Source organism: Mustelus asterias, chromosome 1, assembly GCF_964213995.1.
Source record: "Mustelus asterias chromosome 1, sMusAst1.hap1.1, whole genome shotgun sequence".
In the NCBI taxonomy this organism is placed as follows: Eukaryota; Metazoa; Chordata; class Chondrichthyes; order Carcharhiniformes; family Triakidae; genus Mustelus; species Mustelus asterias.
The window spans coordinates 95,730,239-95,749,548 of NC_135801.1; the positions used below are offsets into that span (position 1 = coordinate 95,730,239).

The following is a 19,310-nucleotide window of genomic DNA, read 5'->3' on the forward strand; positions in this document are numbered from 1 at the left end:
CTGTCAATCAAAATCCGAGCACAGAATATCCTGCTGAGATAATTGTAGCTTTTGAAATTCAGCCAAGCATAATAGCCTTGGGAAATGTCCACAAAGACTTCTATTAAAACTATATGACGAGTTAATAACTTCAATTTTCAAACTACACCAGATGACATGTCAATCAAAGCAGTCCTGCAGAACATTACTTTAAAAGCATCCAGCAGAGCATTTTTTTCATGTTTAACAAGTAGGGGGTTTAAAAAATAACTACAGATCATGACACTTAAACAACCCTTATCTGCCCTTCAATAGCATTAATCATAACTCTCACACCGCAGTTAAGACCCTCAGAACAGCCAAAATACGGTTAGTTTGAGTTTCCTGCCAGTGTGAATCACACACCATCCCCTTCCGTCAAAGTTTGGATCTGTGGGAAATGGAAGCAGAACCTCCACATTCACGTCCCCCTCGCCATTTTTAGAAGTCTGAGGAGTCTTCCCTGATCTGTGAAAATCTGGTCCTGGCACTGCATCTGCACGTTTGTAGCAAGTGCACCCCCTAGTGTTGCAGCACAAATAAACACACTTATTCTGACGCTGAAAGCCAGCAAATGGACACCTTTGGAATCACAACTGTCATTCTGCTCCTCAGTAAATTTCACCCTTGTCCAACTTCTTTTGCTGAGCTAAATTAGAAGGTAAAATGTATCGCACACATGTTATGAGTATTTCAACAGTGGAAATTACCCAAATTAAAAAATATAGCCAATGCAACCAGCAAAACCTGCCTATCTGAGTAAGTTGTGCGAATGGTGCTTAATTGTGCTATGAATATATAATCACAACTAGCATAATGTTAATTCAGGAAGAGTATTTTATTTTGCTGTGCACTATAAGATTACATACAACTTTGACATATTTATTGCTTTACTAACATTACATGTTAGAATCCTAAACATAGAACACGTGTTAATAATGAACAGCTCATTTCATAAATACTGTTGGTACTGCAGGTAATGTACTGACAGTAAAAGAATTGCACATTTTAAAATCATTTTGTTATAGCCAATATCTTTTGGGTTCTGAGTTTGGCAATTGAAAGGAAGTCAGTCAATGGAACTGCATTCTTGCCAAATATCAGGGGAAGTAATGACCTATCTTGTGCTTCAGCTTCTCCTAGAAAGAAAGTCATCAGACACAGAAAGAAAAAGACTACCTGATTATTCCATTTTTATAGTTCTGCTTTTCTTCTAATTGTACATCTGCAATTTAATACTTTATATTTACTCCAGATTCCTCTGCTTACAGTTCTGAAGATTCAATAGCAATCTAACTCACCTTTTCTTTTGACTCAGTACCTTTTCATCAAGTTACAGACTCAAATCAACAATTGCATGCTCAAAAATTTGAGTGTTGCCTTTAAAACTTGCAGCAAATAAAAAGTCCATTCGATCTGTGGACACAGGAGTAAACGACCGAGGGGTCTGCACATACATTTCCTCAAATTTTGCAAAAGCTTTCTTTTGATTATCCCAAATATAAATTTGAGAGAAAGTGTAGTCACTTCCTACAACCAAATAGTGGCGATCCTTGAATGAAAATGGCTGCAGTATCATTGATCCTCGTGAAGGAAGGTCTTGCACTTCAATAAACTGTGTGGTATTCCACTTCATTATTTTAGAATCTCCAATAAATCTTGTCAGGCAGATGAACAGGTCATTTTTAATTCTAAAACTTTTCACAGCGATCACATCCTCCATGTGTTTCATTATACTTTGTTGAACAAACTGCTTTGTTTTCTGATTCCATTCAAAGATGGCTGGATCTTGTGACCGACTTGTTAATATTAAACATGATTTCCCATCAATATTGACATACTCTGCGTCTGTATCTCTGAACCATTCATGCAGAGTCTGATAGGAATAGAATCCTTTGCCACTCCATTTATATATTGTTGATAACCCAGCTTTGGAACTGTCCACTATAATAAAGAACCACTCGTTATCAATCTGGAATGCCTCAATATCATTTGGCTTTGATATTTTTGAAACTTTGATCTCCTGAAATTTCACAAATTTGGTCCAGCTGTCATCGTATTTGTAAATGGAAGAATCACCAAAGAGCTGTGCAACTATAACAAAGATTTGCTCTCCAATTGTTACTGCTTTACATCCAATTATCGACTGACCTGTAAAAGTATCACAATGCTGTTATTTCACATTATATTCATGTGGTAAAGCCTTACACTCACAAATCTAAACACGTGCATGACTGTGCAAGTAATGTATAGATAAACACTTCTAATGAAAAGGACATTTTTAAATAAAGAGGTTGTAAGACCATAGAGAGAGAAAGAAAGGCAAAGAAAACTGCTCATTACAATAATTAATTGCATTTATGGAGGGGGGTGTTGGGACAGACCATGCGAAGGTCTGTTGACCTTAGGCAGAATTTTCCAATTTTGGGGTGAGCGCGGCCAGAAAATTCCACCCCGAATCATAGGACATGTAAACAAAAGTTCAAAGGGGTAGAATTTACATGTCAATTTAAAGGAGAGGTAGAGAGACAAGGAGGTTTAGGGAGGGAGTTACAGAGATTAGTAATTAGAGACTAGTTGAAGGCACAACCACCAATGGGGGAGAATGAAAATTGGTAATGCTCAAGAAATCCAAATTGGAGGAATATTTTTTAAATAAAGAGGTTGTAAGATCATAGAGAGAGAAAGAAAGGCAAAGAAAACTGCTCATTACAATAATTAATTGCATTTATGGATGCTTTCAATGTAGTAAAACATCCCAAGTCCCTTCCAGGAACAAATTTGACACCAAGTCATATAAAGGGGGAAATTTGAGGGTTGCTGAGCTGGAGGAGGAGGAGGTGACAGGGATAGGAAGGGGTGGGAACATGGTTACAGCAGAGAGTAACAATGATTTCTCGTCATATTTAACTTCAATTTTTTCAAAATTAGCTGAATTTTGAAGCAAATAACCTCTAATTATATTACCTGATCATCTCCTGTTTTATTGACAATCTGATTACTAACAGCTATCAGGCATAGGGAGACACAGATAGAAATAAAGACACACATAGTGGGCTTCCCTCTGCAGGTCAAGTTTTGGAAGCACAAGCTTTGCCCCACGTCATTTAAAGCTATCCTAACTGTAGCCCTAACCCATTTCCCTGGGTCATTACTAATGATGTGGAGATGCCGGCGTTGGACTGGGTAAACACAGTAAGAAGTTTAACATCAGGTTAAAGTCCAACAGGTTTATTTGGTAGCAAAAGCCACACAAGCTTTCGGAGCTCCAGGCCCCTTCTTCAGGTGAGTGGGAATTCTGTTCACAAACAGGGCATATAACGACACAGACTCAATTTACATGAATAATGGTTGGAATGCGAATACTTACAGCTAATCAAGTCTTTAAGATACAGACAACGTGAGTGGAGAGAGCATCAAGACAGGCTAAAAAGATGTGTATTGTCTCCAGACAAGACAGCCAGTGAAACTCTGCAGGTCCAGGCAAGCTGTGGGGGTTACAAATAGTGTGACATGAACCCAATATCCCGGTTGAGGCTGTCCTCGTGTGTGCGGAACTTGGCTATCAGTTTCTGCTCAGCGACTCTGCGCCGTCGTGTGTCGTGAAGGCCGCCTTGGAGACGCTTACCCGAATATCAGAGGCCGAATGCCCGTGACCGCTGAAGTGCTCCCCAACAGGAAGAGAACAGTCTTGCCTGGTGATTGTCGAGCGGTGTTCATTCATCCATTGTCGCAGCGTCTGTATAGTTTCCCCAATGTACCATGCCTCGGGACATCCTTTCCTGCAGCGTATCAGGTAGATAACGTTGGCAGAGTTGCAAGAGTATGTACCATGTATCTGGTGGATGGTGTTCTCACGTGAGATGATGGCATCTGTGTTGATGATCCGGCACGTCTTGCAGAGGTTGCTGTGGCAGAGTTGTGTGGTGTCGTGGTCACTGTTCTCCTGAAGGCTGGGTAGTTTGCTGCGGACAATGGTCTGTTTGAGGTTGTGCGGTTGTTTGAAGGCAAGAAGTGGTAGTGTGGGGATGGCCTTGGCGAGATGTTTGTCTTCATCAATGACATGTTGAAGGCTCTGGAGGAGATGCCGTAGCTTCTCCGCTCCGGGGAAGTAGTGGACGACGAAGGGTACTCTGTCCACTGTGTCCCGTGTTTGTCTTCTGAGGAGGTCGGTGCGGTTTTTCACTGTGGCGCGTTGGAACTGTTGATCAATGAGTCGAGCGCTATATCCTGTTCTTATGAGGGCATATTTCAGCGTCTGGAGGTGTCTGTTGCGATCCTCCTCATCTGAGCAGATCCTGTGTATACGGAGGGCTTGTCCGCAGGGGATGTCTTCTTTAACGTGTTTAGGGTGGAAGCTGGAGAAGTGGAGCATCGTGAGGTTATCCGTGGGCTTGCGGTACAGTGAGGTGCTAAGGTGACCGTCCTTAATGGAGATGCGTGTGTCCAAGAATGCAACCGATTCCGGAGAGTAGTCCATGGTGAGTCTGATGGTGGGATGGAACTTGTTGATGTCATCATAGAGTTGTTTCAGTGATTGTTCACCATGAGTCCAAAGGAAGAAAATGTCATCGATGTATCTAGTGTACAGCATCAGTTGAAGGTCCTGTGCGGTGAAGAAGTCTTGTTCGAACCTGTGCATGAAGATGTTGGCATATTGAGGTGTGAATTTGGTCCCCATGGCTGTTCCGTGTGTCTGGATGAAGAACTGGTTGTTGAAGGTGAAGATATTGTGGTCCAGGATGAAGCGGATGAGATGTAAAATTGCATCTGGAAACTGGCAGTTGTTGGCGCTGAGCACTGAGGCCGTTGCAGCAATGCCATCATCATGGGCTTTATATGCCTTTATGTCTTTATATGCCCTGTTTGTGAACAGAATTCCCACTCACCTGAAGAAGGGGCTTGGAGCTCCGAAAGCTTGTGTGGCTTTTGCTACCAAATAAACCTGTTGGACTTTAACCTGGTGTTGTTAAACTTCTTACTGTCATTACTAATGCACAGCAATCTCCAGGAAAGATTCATGTCACCAAGATGGATCCTGCTAGTGTCTGACTGCAAAGTTCCAACAGTGCTACTGTCTGAGCATTACTGTTTCACCAGAAGAGATGTTTGGCACTAAAAGGGGCAGAAGGGCCACGAAGATGGGTAAGTCAGTGCAGACTGAGGCTTACAAAGGAAGGAAGAAGGTACTAGATTGGAAGGAGAGAGCTCTTCTTCCACGATTGGGAAACCAAAGGCCATTACCATCACTTCTGATCTTCTTGCTGCCCTTCCAGGAAGTAAGGGTAACCTGAGCGGACACCAGGAAATCCCAATTATAAATCCTAAAAGAGTGTTGCATTTTTTAAATGGTTTTATTGACCTCTATTCACACTTACAAGGAACTAATTAATTGAACCCCTGGAACTCTCTATTGTTGAAGTTATAAAGTCTGTGTAACATTTTTTTTCACATGTTCACTCTGGTCATGCATTATTTTTAGGTTTTATCAAATTGTTGAAGCTATTGGGCAAGTTTTACTTGTTTCCTAGGTTGAAATGTGTGTTCTAATTGGATCGTGTTTACATCATGGGAAGGAGTCTTCATTAACATAAAATTGTAGGCTATAATAAACTTTGTGCACATTTTCTATACTCAAAGACATGTTCAGATTCACATTTTGATGCACTACAAACATCAAGCCTCTGACCTTTGCATAAAATATCAGGAACCATATTAATCATCCTCATGAATATACTGCATGCGTCACTTAGCAACTAATTACAAAATGCCACTGACCAAAGCATGAGACTCCGTCACATCTTCACTCTCAGAGGTACAGAACAGTGTGTAATGCAATAATCTCCAAAAGATGAGAAATGCACTAAGAATGGGTGCAAAATGTAAATAAAGCAGTGGAAAGAGAATGTTTGTTGAAATCAACGAGTCTACATTACTCTATAATTATTTGCCACTAACATATACTTCAAAGAGTGAAAGCAGAAAGGCTAAAATTAGTTGGATTGTTCAGTGGAAGTCGTCACAATGTTCAGGAGTCATTGCACTTGTGTTACCAGCTCTTTACATCAGAGGTTAAAACTTCCAACCTGAAATATCTTCCCATCACTAATGGTAATAAAGTAAGTCGTTCTACTAATCACAATCCTTCAGCATTCTTCCCCGTTGATACTACTTTAATTCACTTAGCAAAGTTCCTCCATTAGAAACACTGAAATCTCCCTCACCATGTCAGAGAAATCATTGATTTTCCACTTGTATATTTTCTTGCACATTTAGAGATTTGGAAAGCCCTTCTTTAATAACTAATGGAATCATTGATTTCTTGTTTGTTTGATGTGATTCATTTAAACTTCTATTTAGATGGCATGATGGCTCTGATATTAACTCTGAGTTGGGAAGGGCGGCCAGTTTAGCAGTCAGGAAACCCGGGAAAATGAGTTTTCCTCAGATCTTGTGGAATTTAGCAGCAGGATCTAATTACCACTTTTGGAATAAATACTCAACAGGCCAGGCAATGTCTGCAGAGAAAGAATTCAAGTCAATCAGGCCTGTAACCTTTCAGCAGTATTTCCAGCATAGTTTCACATTCCCTCACATTTCCAACACCTTTTGCTTCTATATTACTTTGGAATCTGTTTCCCCACTGCAGTCAACCAGATGCAATCCCGTCCCCACCTGACTTTCATGTAAATAGATTTTCCAAGGATAGATAGAGATCAGGACTTGAGACACTGGCTGTCTTTTTTCCCTTCCGGGGCAACTAGCACCAGTTGTGTGGTGTTCATTGATGTCTCAGCTAAGGTCAATAACTGAGCACACAGAAGGGATCAACCTATTAAAACTAAAAAGTATTCATTGCACATGAAGTGTTTTGGTATAGTTCCAAGAGATGTGTCACAAGGCAATATATAAATGTGCCTTCCTTCCTTCATTATTTCCTGTTTGTATGGTTGAATGCCAGATAACATCATGCGGTGCATGTAAGGATGTGACCAAAATAACAGGGATTTATCTTTTTTAAATGATGAGAATAGTACACAAATGTATTTAGTAACCATTAGTTAGATTCATACATACCAGTTATATTGTCGTAATTTCGAAAATTCTTCTCAATATAGTTCCATTCCAGCACTCTGCAGTTTCCCAGATTAGGTTGGGCAATTGCTACATATACATCATTCTTATAAGAGAATGTGTTCACAGATACAGACTCATATGGTAAAATCTGGTGCAGCACAAATTCTGTAAATAAAACAGTATTGTTTAACTGATCAGTAATGTATACATATCGCCCTAATTAACTTAACTTATATCTTCTGAATGACCTATAGTGAGCATATTATTCACCATTTCAAAGTTAACTTCACTCTTCTTACGATTCCTGTGGCAAGGTCATAAAAGAAAAACATAGAAACTAAAAGCAGGAGTAGGCTATTTGGCCCTTCGAGCCTGCTCTGCCATTAATTTTGATCATGGCTGATCACCGAATTCAATATCCTATCCCCCTTCCCCACATATTCCTTGATCCCTTTAGCCCCTAGAGCTACATCTAATTTCTTCTTGATATCAGACAACGTTTTAGTCTCAACTACATTCTGTAGTAGTGAATTCCACACATTCATCATCTTTTGGGTGAAGAAATTTCTCCTCATCTCAGTTCTAAAAGGTTTACCCCTTATCCTCAAACTATGACCCCTAGTTCTGGACTTCCCCACTATTGGAAACATTCTTCCTGAAACTACCCTGTCTAGCCCTGTTAGAATTTTATACGTTTCTATGCAATCCCCTCTTACTCTTCTAAACTCCAGTGAATATAACCCTAACCGACTAAGTCTCTCTTCATATGAGAGACCTGCTATCCCAGGAATTGGCCTGATAAACCTTTGCTGTACTCCCTCTCTAGCAAGTTGTCCTTCCTCAGATAAGGACACCAAAATTGCACACAATACTCCAGGTCTGGCCTCACCAACACCCTATACAAATGCAGTAAAACATCCTTATCCCTATACTCAAATCCTCTCGCTATGAAGGCCAACATACCATTTGCCTTCTTTACTGCCTGCTGTACATGCGCACGTACTTTCAGCGACTGATGCACGAGGACACCAAGGTCTCCCTGAGTATCCACCTCTCTCGATTTACACCCATTCAAGTAATAATCTGTCTTCCTATTATTGCTACCAAAGTGGATAACTTCATATTTATCCACATTATACTGCACCTGCCATGCATATGCCCACACACTCAGCCTGTCCAAATCACACTGAAGCATTTCTGCATCCTCCTCACAGCTCACCCTCCCACCCAACTTTGTATCATCTGCAAATTTGGAGATAATACATTCAGTTCCCTCTTCCAAATAGAAAGTTTTGCTTAATGGAAGATCAACATGTTTTAGAAACTGTAGTTATCACATGTTGGTTTTCTGATTTCAGGTTGCCACCTTTTTGCCTGTCACCTCCTCAGTTATGGCCCAGCAATGTTATTACCATCATTCTTTGTTATATAAAGAACAAGATTTCCACTTGTATTTTCCCCTTCAGCATTGTGAGTAACAAAGTTTGTAACGCACTCAAATATGAGAATCAAATAATAATAAGAAAAAATTAAATTAATCTTACAACCTTTGGTTAACTATTCATAATGTAAGTAGATTTTAAGGGCGGCATGGTGGCACAGTGGTTAGCACTGCTGCCTCACAGCACCAGGAACCCAGGTCCAATTCTGGGCTTGGGTGACTGATTGTGCAGCGTCTGTATGTTCTGTGTGGGTTTCCTCTGGCTGTTTTGGTTTCCTCTCACAGTCCAAAGGTGTACCAGTTAAGTGGATTGACCATGATCATTGTGTGGGGTTAGAGGGATGGAGTGGGCCTAGGTAGAGTGCTCTTTCAAAGGATCGGTGCCAACCTGATGGGCCAAATGGTCTCCTTCTGCCCTGTAGGGATTCTATGGAAAAGAATGAATAAAACGAGAGGACTTTATAGTTTAATTCAGAGGTAGAACTGTAAAATTCAATTGCTTTTATCTTAAAGATTTGATCAGGACGCTAACAGTTTCTGACATTACAAGCTTTGTTCAGTCAGATAAAAGGAAAACCAGGCAATAATAAGATGCGGTCTTTTATCTCATGCAGAATTAAAATTATGCCTTTAGAATTAAGGTCAAACTTTTCTTCTTAACAATATGTTTTTTTTAATTTGTTTTTGGTAACATAACTTCAAGGCATTGATTGTTGAGAACTACATGGAAGAGAATGATTAGAGTACACAAATCAATGTTAACAACCACAAAGCACAACAGAAATATTTGTAGAGTGATGATTATTTTTACGGGCACCCAAAGAAATTTGATGTACAATCTCAGCACTTTATATCATTAGTGTAATTTATTTAATTTCACCATTTATTGGAGAACTGATTGGATCATTGGAAAATTAGAATACATTGTCTAGCAGTGTACATTATATTATGCAATGTTTTATAGTGCACACATCTTTTATCTTACAATTTTCAAAGAATGCAAGAATTGTATTTTCACATAATTCTAATAGTTAAGATAAGATATGTTAAATAAGGTTAATATTCAGAATAAAAATAAAGTAAGGAATATAACAGTCCGAGGTCTGTCCTTAGTCTCTTTCACTTCATTATTATTCTCTTTGGTCATATCAGCTTGGAAGCATAGGTTCAGGTTCCTTATATGTTTCCTATATTCACAGATCAACTACTCCTTTCCATTGCAGTATAGTTCACTCATCTCCCACCTTTCACCATTGCTGCTTAGATTCTAAGCCAAGTCAATATTACCTCATGGCTTGCTTGCTTGCTTGTTTCCCCATTCCACAAATCGTGGCTCATTCAGAATTGCATTGGCCACACAAAGACACGTGTTCTTCACCTCAGTCCTTGCTAGGCTCCACTGGTTCATTAGCCAGAAAGACCAGGCACTCACATTCGCTGTGCTGGCTGGATTCCATCAATAATTGGATACTACTTAATGCACCATTAGAAAGCAACTCTCGACTCAAGATATCTGTGAGGAACCCCACCAATGAAGCGCAAGAGTGTAACAATAAGAGCCACATGATCAGTAGGTCAAGTTATTGAATTGTTGAAGATGCTCTTCAGGGTGGCTACATAGGCCAAGAAGTATCCTTGAGTACTCGGAGGCAAGGATTCCCAGAATAACAGTGGTCTGTTGCATCTGCAACATTGCAGAACAGAGAGAATCATAGAAATCATAGAATCCCTACAGTGCAGAAGAAGGCCGTTCCGCCCATCGAGTCTGCACCAACAGCAATCACACCCCTGCCTCTATCCCCACAACCCCACACATTTACCCCACTAATTCCTCTAACCTACACATCCCAGGACACTAAGAGGCAATTTAACATGGCCAATCAACCTAACCCACACATCTTTGGAGTGTGGGAGGAAGCCCACGCAGACACGGGGTGAATGTGAAAATTCCACACAGACAGTGACCCAAGCCGAGAATTGAACCCAGCTGCCTGGAGCTGTGAGGCAGCAGTGCTAACCACTATGCCACCATGCTACCCCATGGAGGGTAGTTGAAGAAGGACTCATTTGAGAGCTGTACTTAAAGTTGCATGGAGTAAGTCAGTTTTGCCATGGGAGCATTCCCACAATTCCCTGTGCCACTAATCCACTAGATATCAAGTGAAATTATTCCATCCTCTCTGCTGTTGTGGAGAGAGTATGAGAAATGTCTGTCAATACCTAGTTAAGTTGCTGGCGCACCTCCAGAATCCTCCTTCTCAGCAGTGTACAAGAACCAGTCTCCTGAGTCAAGTTAAACCTGGTGAGAAATGCAGCCCTGTGCAGAACCGCCACAGCCATCAGTGTCTGCTCTTGTTTGCTTATGGAATAAGAGTCACTCGGTGAAAACTCAAGTCACTATCTAGGTGGACCCACTGAAGTGCAAGTGTCTGTGGGTACACATTACTATATTTATGACAATGTATCCTCAGAAAGATTGAGGCTGTCTGAGGAATCGTCCTCTTGGATGTCCAACAACACTCGTTGTTTGCATATAGTCCAGCATACAGGAGGAAGCCCTGGAGGTGAATGATGAATCTTGGTTCTCTCAGTTGGAAATGGAGAGACAAGAAACTCACGAATAGCTAGTGACAGAATTACAAATATCTGACACACATCGTTTCATCAATGACTGAACTATAAGAAGACTGAGTATGATGATTGTCACATGATTAAATCATCTTCCTTTATTCTGTCTTATTTGGTCACATGTAGGCCAGACCTGGAATACCAAAGAAAAGAATATCTTCTGATGGAGAGAAGGTCATTGCTGAAGCAGCTGAAAATGGGTTAGATAGTAACCTGAGAAACTCACATAGAAATGTCCTGGAACTGAACTGAGATGATTGGCCTCCGTCAACCACAACCATCTTCCTTTGGGATAGGTAGGCCTCCAATCATTGGAGAGATTTCACCTGATTCCCACTGGGCTTCAATTTTGCTCGGCCTTCTTGGTGCTGCACTCAGTCACATGCTGCTTTGATGTCAAAGGCAGTCATTCTTACCTCCCTCTTGATTTCAGCTTTTTTGTCTGTAATGAGATCAGGAGCGGATTGGCTTTGATGGAACCCAAACTGAGCATCAGTCAGCAGGTTTTGCTGAGTAAAGTTGTTTAACAGCTGTCGATGACACTTTCGACCAATCTGCTCAGAGATTGAGAGGATGCTGACGAGGTGGTAATTGGCCGGATAGGACTTTTCCTATACTTTTGAGCAGGACTTTCCGAAGCAATTTGTCAGATAGAGTCATAGAGGTTTACAGCATGGAAACAAGCCCTTCAGCCCAAATTGTCCATACCGCCCTTTCTTTTTTAAAACCCCAAAGCTAATCCCAATTTCCTGCATTTGGCCCATATCCCTCTATACCTATTGTACCCATGTGACTATCTAAATGCTTTTTAAAAGACAAAATTGTACCCGCCTTTACTACTACCTCTGGCAGCTTGTTCCAGACACTCACCACACTCTGTGTGAAAAAATTGCCCCTCTGGACACTTTTGTATCTCTCCCTCTCACCTTAAACCTATGCCCTCTAGTTTTAGACTCCCCTGCCTTTGGGAAAAGATATTGACTATCTAGCTGATCTGTGCTCCTCATTATTTTATAGACCTCTATAAGATCACCCCTCAGCCTCCTACGCTCCAGAGAAAAATGTTCCAGTCTATCCAGCCTCTCCTTATAACTCAATCCATCAAGTCCCGGTAGCATCCTAGTAAATCTTTTCTGCACTCTTTCTAGTTTAATAATATCCTTTTTATAATGGGGTGACCAGAATTGCACACAGTATTCCAAGTGTGGCCTTACCAATGTCTTGTACAACTTCAACAAGACATTCCAACTCCTGTATTCAATGTTCTGGCCAATGAAACCAAGCATGCCGAATGCCTTCTTCACCACTCTGTCCACCTGTGACTCCACTTTCAAGGAGCTATGAACATGTACCCCTAGATCTCTTTGTTCTGTAACTCTCCCCAACGCCCTACCATTAACTGAGTAAGTCCTGCCCTCAATCTACCAAATGCATCACCTCGCATTTGTCTAAATTAAAGATGCCAGAGTTTAAGTTGTACTGGAAGTCTGGCTAGTTCTGGAGTATAGAAGTATTGCTGGGATATTGTCAGGTCCAGAAACTTTGCCATATCCAGTGCCTTCAACTGTTCCTTGATATCATATGGAGTGAATCAAATTGGCTGAAGACTGGCATCTGTGATGCTTGGGATCTCTGGAGGAGGCTGAGGTGGATCATCCACTCAGCACTTTTAGCTGAGGATTGTTGCGAATGCTTCAGTCTAATCACCGATGTGCCGGGCTCCCCCACCGTTGAGGATGTTGGGGATGTTTGTGGAGCCTCTTCCTTTGGTTAGTTGTTTAATTGTCCACCACCATTTATGACTGGATGTGACACAACTGCAGAGCTTAGATCTGATCCGTTGGCTGTGGCATCATTTAACTCTGTATATTGCATGCTGTTTCCATTGTTTGGTATACAAGTGGTCAAGTGTTTGAGCTTCGTTAGGTTGGCACCTCATTTTGGTATGCCTGTAGCTGTTCCTTCTCCTGCACTCTTCATTGAACCAAAGTTGATCCCTGCTTGATGGTAGTAGAGTGAGGAATATGCCAGACCATGGTGTTACAGATTATTGTTAAATACTGCAGCTGCTGATGGTCTACAGTGCTTCTTGGAGGCTCAGTTTTGAGTTGCTAGATCTGTTTGAAATCTATCCCATTTAGCCCTGTGACAGTGCCACACAACACAGTGGAAGGTATCCCCAGTGTGAGGACAGGAGATTGTGTCCTTCAGGACCATGCAGTTGGCACTCGTACCAATACTATCACAGGCAGATGCATCTGCGACAGGTAGATTGGTGAGGACAAGGTCAAGTAGGTTTTTATCTTGTTGCTTCCCTTACCAATTTCTGCAGGCCCACTCTAGCAACCATGGCGCAGTGGCTTAGGGAACATGAGGCCTCTGTGGAATGTGATCAGCATTCCACGAGTGCACTTCCTTTGGCAACTATACATAGTGTAGATCTTTCAACCATGGTGTCAAGTCAGTGGACATAGCAGTCTTCAAATGACTGACACACTATTGCACAGATGGATGCACTCATGCCAGAATGACTGTAGCTTGGCAAGTCAGTTCCTACAAGAAAAACAATTGTCTGTGGTTAGAGCTTGACCATTTGAACAGGGAGCTACATCCAGGCAGCACCATCTCTCCAAGCACTAGCTCTCATTCATGAATAATGCATCTTGATAGTGAGGCCAAGATGCCATCGGACATCAGAACACAGTAATGTTACTCAACAGCATGCACCCAAAGCTCAGTTTATGTTTACATTGTCCTCACAGAGAGTGGCTCAGCAGGATCCTGGTTTGATTATTTACAAACAGTCATGACCATGCATTTGTCGGAAGCCTGCCGAATGACCGTCCTACTTTGGCTTGACATTTGGGAGAGACGTGACCCAGTCAGTATTGACACAGCAGTCAATGACAACTTCTTTCCTTCATAGATCCTGCTGAGCACTCAGGAGATTTCCTGAAACATCACTTCCATAGTATTATGATCTTCAACATTGTCCATCTCACAAAAGCCAATCCTTTCAATCTACCCAAAGTCAATGAGTGCAGTCATTCAATGAATTCCGTACTGTGTACTGTGCTTTTATAGAAAGATTCCATATTGTACCACTAGGCAGCTCTTTAGGAGCAAAGAAAAGTCCTCACAGGTAAATCAATGGCTTCATCAGGATGAGCACACACCTCTGATATCACATACTCATTCCCCTCTGGCAGACCGTTTAGATGTCACCAAGTGGAACCAACTCCCATTGTTCAGTGTCATACATGGAGAGAGTGAACTAAGAAAGGAATAATGTTCAGCCTTAAATGCAGAGACAAAAAGACACTACTGGGAGGCGTGAAAGTCCCTGGCGCTCAAGCTCAGTGAAGAATTTTCCCCAAAACTCACAGTCATAAAATAGTGCACTTGGGGGGGAAAGACTATAACGCTGGTCCTGACAAATACTTGTTACATCCACAACAACAGACTTCAGTATGACAGCATCAGAACAATCACCAACCTTGGTGACCAATTCTCATGAGGTCAAATTGTGTCTACCTGAGCTGTAACAGCCACATGTGTATCGTCCAGCCATTATTCCACATATACTGTACCTTTGTTCAGATCCCAGATGTGGAAATAAAATAAAATCATTGTGATAAGATTGAGTGAGACTGAATGGAACTGAGGAGCCAGATGGGAGATAATTGGAGAGTGCCTTTTGTGCCACTGAATGAATGCGGGACTTTGCATCCCATCGAACAGCTGTTGAAGACCTGGGACTCGGAGAAGGCTAAATGCAAAATATAGTGAAGACAATATACAGTGAAAGAATACCCATGCTATCATTAGGCATTCAAACTTTCTTAATTTTCTAACACCACCATTACATCTAGGTGCTGAGTTGGCTTTGATAGATGATTTCCAATGGTCTGTGGCCTGGAGGGCCCTGGCCTGATGAGGATCCCCTGATCTGGGGGAGATGCCTGATCAGCTGTGAAGCAGTCACAGACAGAGGGAACTTGGAGTGACAGGACACCCTTGGAGTTTCCTAGGTAGATGTCCCCAAGGTGTCTGACTAGCACTCCTCCTCCCTTTGGGTGCCATAGGGCCCCTCCCTGACTCCTTGAGGATGGGACACCTGGAGCGAGGTCAAGGTGTCCAAACCCTTCTCGCGTAGCCACTGCTGGAACACACCCATGGCTAGAGCAATGATGTTAAGGTCTCAGCCATGTCTTTTATCTCAACCAATAGTTCTCCGTTGTGGTCCCCAATTGATTCAGACAACCGTTATATTGTTTATATGTCTACAGAACTTATCTTTCTCTTTTAGACACTAACTCACTTCCATTTCCAGTACTCATTGTTTTTCGCCTGTCATCACTGAATCATGCATTATTTAGCTTAGTTATGTTTACCACTCATGTGACCTCAGGCTAATCGACCTTCAGGGAAGGCATTAGGTAAGCAGCTCTTTCCCAACATCTATTCACATGCAGTTTCTGGCAGGAGTTACTGGATAGTGATCAGGAACGGGAACTTTGGTTCCCTTAAGCACCCCCCCCCCGCCCCCAATTATAAAACTTGCACTGCCAACCAGCTCAGAACAAACATGTCAGAGCTCAAAGCTAAATGGTGTGTTTTAGCCATTGAACAGTTTACTGATGGTCCAAAAGTTATGTTTAACTTGAGACAAGTTTCAGAATCAAGGAACATTCAACAAATCACATTCAGAAAATAATCATTATTCTTTTTCTCTCGCTACTCAGTTTATTTACGTATATAGATTTGACTGGTTGGGATAATGAAGGTTTGGATCAGTGGGAAACAATAGATAAAACTGTGAATTTGGTAGGCTAAGTTTTGTGCTAATTATTATTTTTGTTACATAGTTTTTATAGATATTTGCAAAGTTCATTGTGACGAAAATAACTGAAAATGATACATTTCTGCTTTCAATTTGCTTGTGCATAATATGGAAGACAACATACCTGCTGACATGCAGTCAAAGTCAGAAGTTGCCATTTCTGTTAATTTCTTTCCCTCATGTTCTGGTGGGCCAGCACAGAAAACATCAGACACAGTGGCGTTTATGATCTTCAGCCAAGTGGTCATCCATTTTGTTTTACAGTCACATTGGAGCTCATTTCCACGTAAATCTCTAAGCAGTTAAAGAAAATATTGAATGAATATTTGCAATGGGAAGTCACTGCATTTGATTGCCCATGAAGCATGGCTACGCCACTTGGGTTGCACCTGAGGAACCCCTCTATCTCCACAGCATAGAAAGTTCTGCGACTGCTGCCATGTTGGGGGCAGAGAGAGAAGGAAAAGAATATTATTCTCCTACCCCCACATCCTGATTCATTTGCTCCTCATGACCTCCTTTGTGAGGGAGGAAGAATTTTTCTCCTGAACTGTCAAAGTTGGAGATTTTTGGCAGGACAGTGCTGCTGTACCGCATCCCAGAGGCCATCCAGGCCTAGTGTGCTCTGCCAGGCCTCTACGAGGAGGTGGTCACGTGGATTTGCAATATAATGGTATATTGGGTTCCAGCCTGTGTTCCAGTCCATTCACCACATTTATGTCTAGTCACAGTGGGTGCGGGCTGGAAAAGCCAAGGATTTTCAGCCCCAACTGGATCCATGTCTGGCAGCTTGGTTTTCAAAATAATCACATGTTTTGTCATGTGGTACATCACAAGCTCATTTTATGTAAAGCATTATAACATCAAAAGGCAAAGGAAGCTAAATGTATGAAACACAAAATAGTTCACAATAGTCAATGAATTAAGGAAATCAAGGGGCAATTTTCAATGAATGCCCAGTACAGGTGCAAAGTCAGTTTGTGCCGACAGGAGGACAAGGCCAGGCCTCAGCAGGTTGACGCTGGCAACCTGCAGGTGTCCAACTGCAACTCACCCATCCTGGGACAGTGAGAAATTGTCTAGCAGCTGCACCAATTACCAAAACAGGCCAGGTGGTGGCTGGGAGGGACATGCGCAGGCAAGCAGCTGGCTGCACTATTTTCTAGGCCCACCAAAGCAAAATTGAAAGTTTTCTGAGTGACCTCTGCTCAACACTTGGCACAACTGGACGGCGAATGTAGAGGGCAGAATTTAATGAGGGCAGCGGGGAGCCTGATGTCCGTCACCAGAACTGGCAATACCCCTGCTGACACCATCGCTAGGAGCCCCGAGGGAATTAAGTCTCTAATTGGCAGCAGGAACCCTGCCGCTAAGGCTCCCACCTGCACAGGGAACATTTAATTACAGAGCATCCCCAGTCAGGTGGAAATCCTGCCCCTGGTGAACTTCCAGTCATTGAGAGGCCAGTAGCTCTCCTTACTGATAGTGCCACTATATTGGGCCTTCACCACGATTCATCCTGGAGAAAGGTGACACCAGAATGCGCTTGCTGGGAGAGGAATGGGAAAAAAGGTGTGGGGGTGGCTGTCAGTGGGGACTGCCCACTGGTCCCTCAATCAGGCACTGACCTGCCTTTGAACGAGAGACTCCCCCACCCTGCTAGACTACAAGCAAACCCAACTGGTAACTCCCCTGCCCAGTGCTGGTTTAATACCGATGGCCTTGGCATGAGGCCCTGAAGTAGCCACTAATTCCGCACTTACAGGCCTCAATTGGCATCCAGGCTAAAAGGCCAATCATAAACCTTCCCACCCCAGACTTCCACTGCCCCATCAATGGCCACCCTCCACTTTGGAAGTCGCCTTGGAAAAGGGGGTTGGGCAGTAAATTCCATCCACGGCTTGAACTTGAAATATCAATTTTGGTCCAGATATGGCAGCCCCATTAAACAACTCGAGGTTAGACCTCTTCTAACTGAGTACAGAAACATCTCTGAAGGATCTTGCTTCAAACACAGTGACGTAGGCTTTGTAATCTTGAGTATATTGACAGCAAGTCTTTATTAACAGCTCATAACTATATACGTGTACACAGTAAAGGGCACAGGTATGGAGCAAACTCCATTCTCAATCTTTACACATCTCTTTCCATCTCTAGACTGACCCTGGCTCTGGGTCATGTGCTCTCTCTGTGTGGACAATAGTGTACTCAGTCCTACATTAACCCTGTATGTACCAAACCCTACTGCTACAATTTCTGACCACAACTATTTGAATCCCTCCCCTCTGTTATCTTTCTGCTTTACTCTGACAGTTGAAAATGGTCTAGGTCCAGTTCGTACACAAGATTGCTCATGAAATTAGTTACAAATAGCAAACGGTTAATGCTGAGTCAGGGGGTGTTCTAAACTGTAACATTTGAAGTCTTTTTTTCATTCATTGTGGGACATGGGCGTCGCTGGCTGGCCAGCATTTATTGCCCATCCCTAGTTGCCCTTGAGAAGGTGATGGTGAGCTGCCTTCTTGAATCACTGCAGTCCATGTTCTGTGGGATGGTCTTACTTACCATTAGGGAGGGAATTCCAGGAATTTGACCCAGTGACTGTGAAGGAACAGCGATATATTTCCAAGTCAGGATGGTGAGTGGCTTGGAGGGGAATATGCAGGTAGTGGTGTACCCATTTATCTGTTGCCCTTGTCCTTCTAGATGGAAGTGGTCGTGGGTTTGGAAGGTGCTGCCTGAGGACCTTTGGTGAATTGCTGCAGTGCATCTTGTAGATAGTACACACTGCTGCTACTGAGTGTCAGTGGTACAGAGATTGAATGTTTGTAGATGTGGTTCTTTGGTGTGCAAGAAGGGTTCCAGTCCCAGGAACACCAGAAAATGTAGCCAGAGTGATGGTTTTCCGATCCATACTGTTGCCCATAATCATCCCCTGCCTTTTTACTCATTCAATATCACCACTGTGCAATAATTAGTGTTTCCTGTGACACCTCCCACATTCTTAATCCCAAGATGCTGGTCTGTATGTGGGAAGTGATAGTGGTGATGCTGGGTGACCTGATCTGCTCTGAGTTCCAGTGCGCACCATTAGTTCCAGTGTATCATCTGTGAAGAAAACAGAGGCTACATTTCTGAGTCTATTAACACACTTTGCTTAAAGCCTCATCTTTGACAGTAATAATGTGGAAAATTTCTCACCATGTGACAGCAGTAAGCCAAAAAATCAGCAGGAAGAATGAAATTGGAACACATCAGCTGCTTCTCCTTCTACTCTGTCCATGCCAAATGCAGGCCAGCTTC

At 42.4% G+C, this 19,310-nt stretch overlaps 1 protein-coding gene across 1 annotated transcript in view; it reads right to left on the reverse strand.

The window, feature by feature from the left end:
• Positions 1-1,351: 1,351 nt before the first annotated feature.
• Positions 1,352-19,310, reverse strand: part of lgi2a (leucine-rich repeat LGI family, member 2a) — a 57,537-nt gene continuing 39,578 nt past the window's right edge. Inside the window, exons 6-8 of the mRNA XM_078225006.1 lie at positions 16,132-16,301; positions 7,096-7,260; positions 1,352-2,169 (exon numbers count right to left, since the gene is read on the reverse strand). Coding sequence (XP_078081132.1) covers positions 1,352-2,169; positions 7,096-7,260; positions 16,132-16,301 — 1,153 coding nt within the window. The remainder of the gene's footprint in view (positions 2,170-7,095; positions 7,261-16,131; positions 16,302-19,310) is intronic.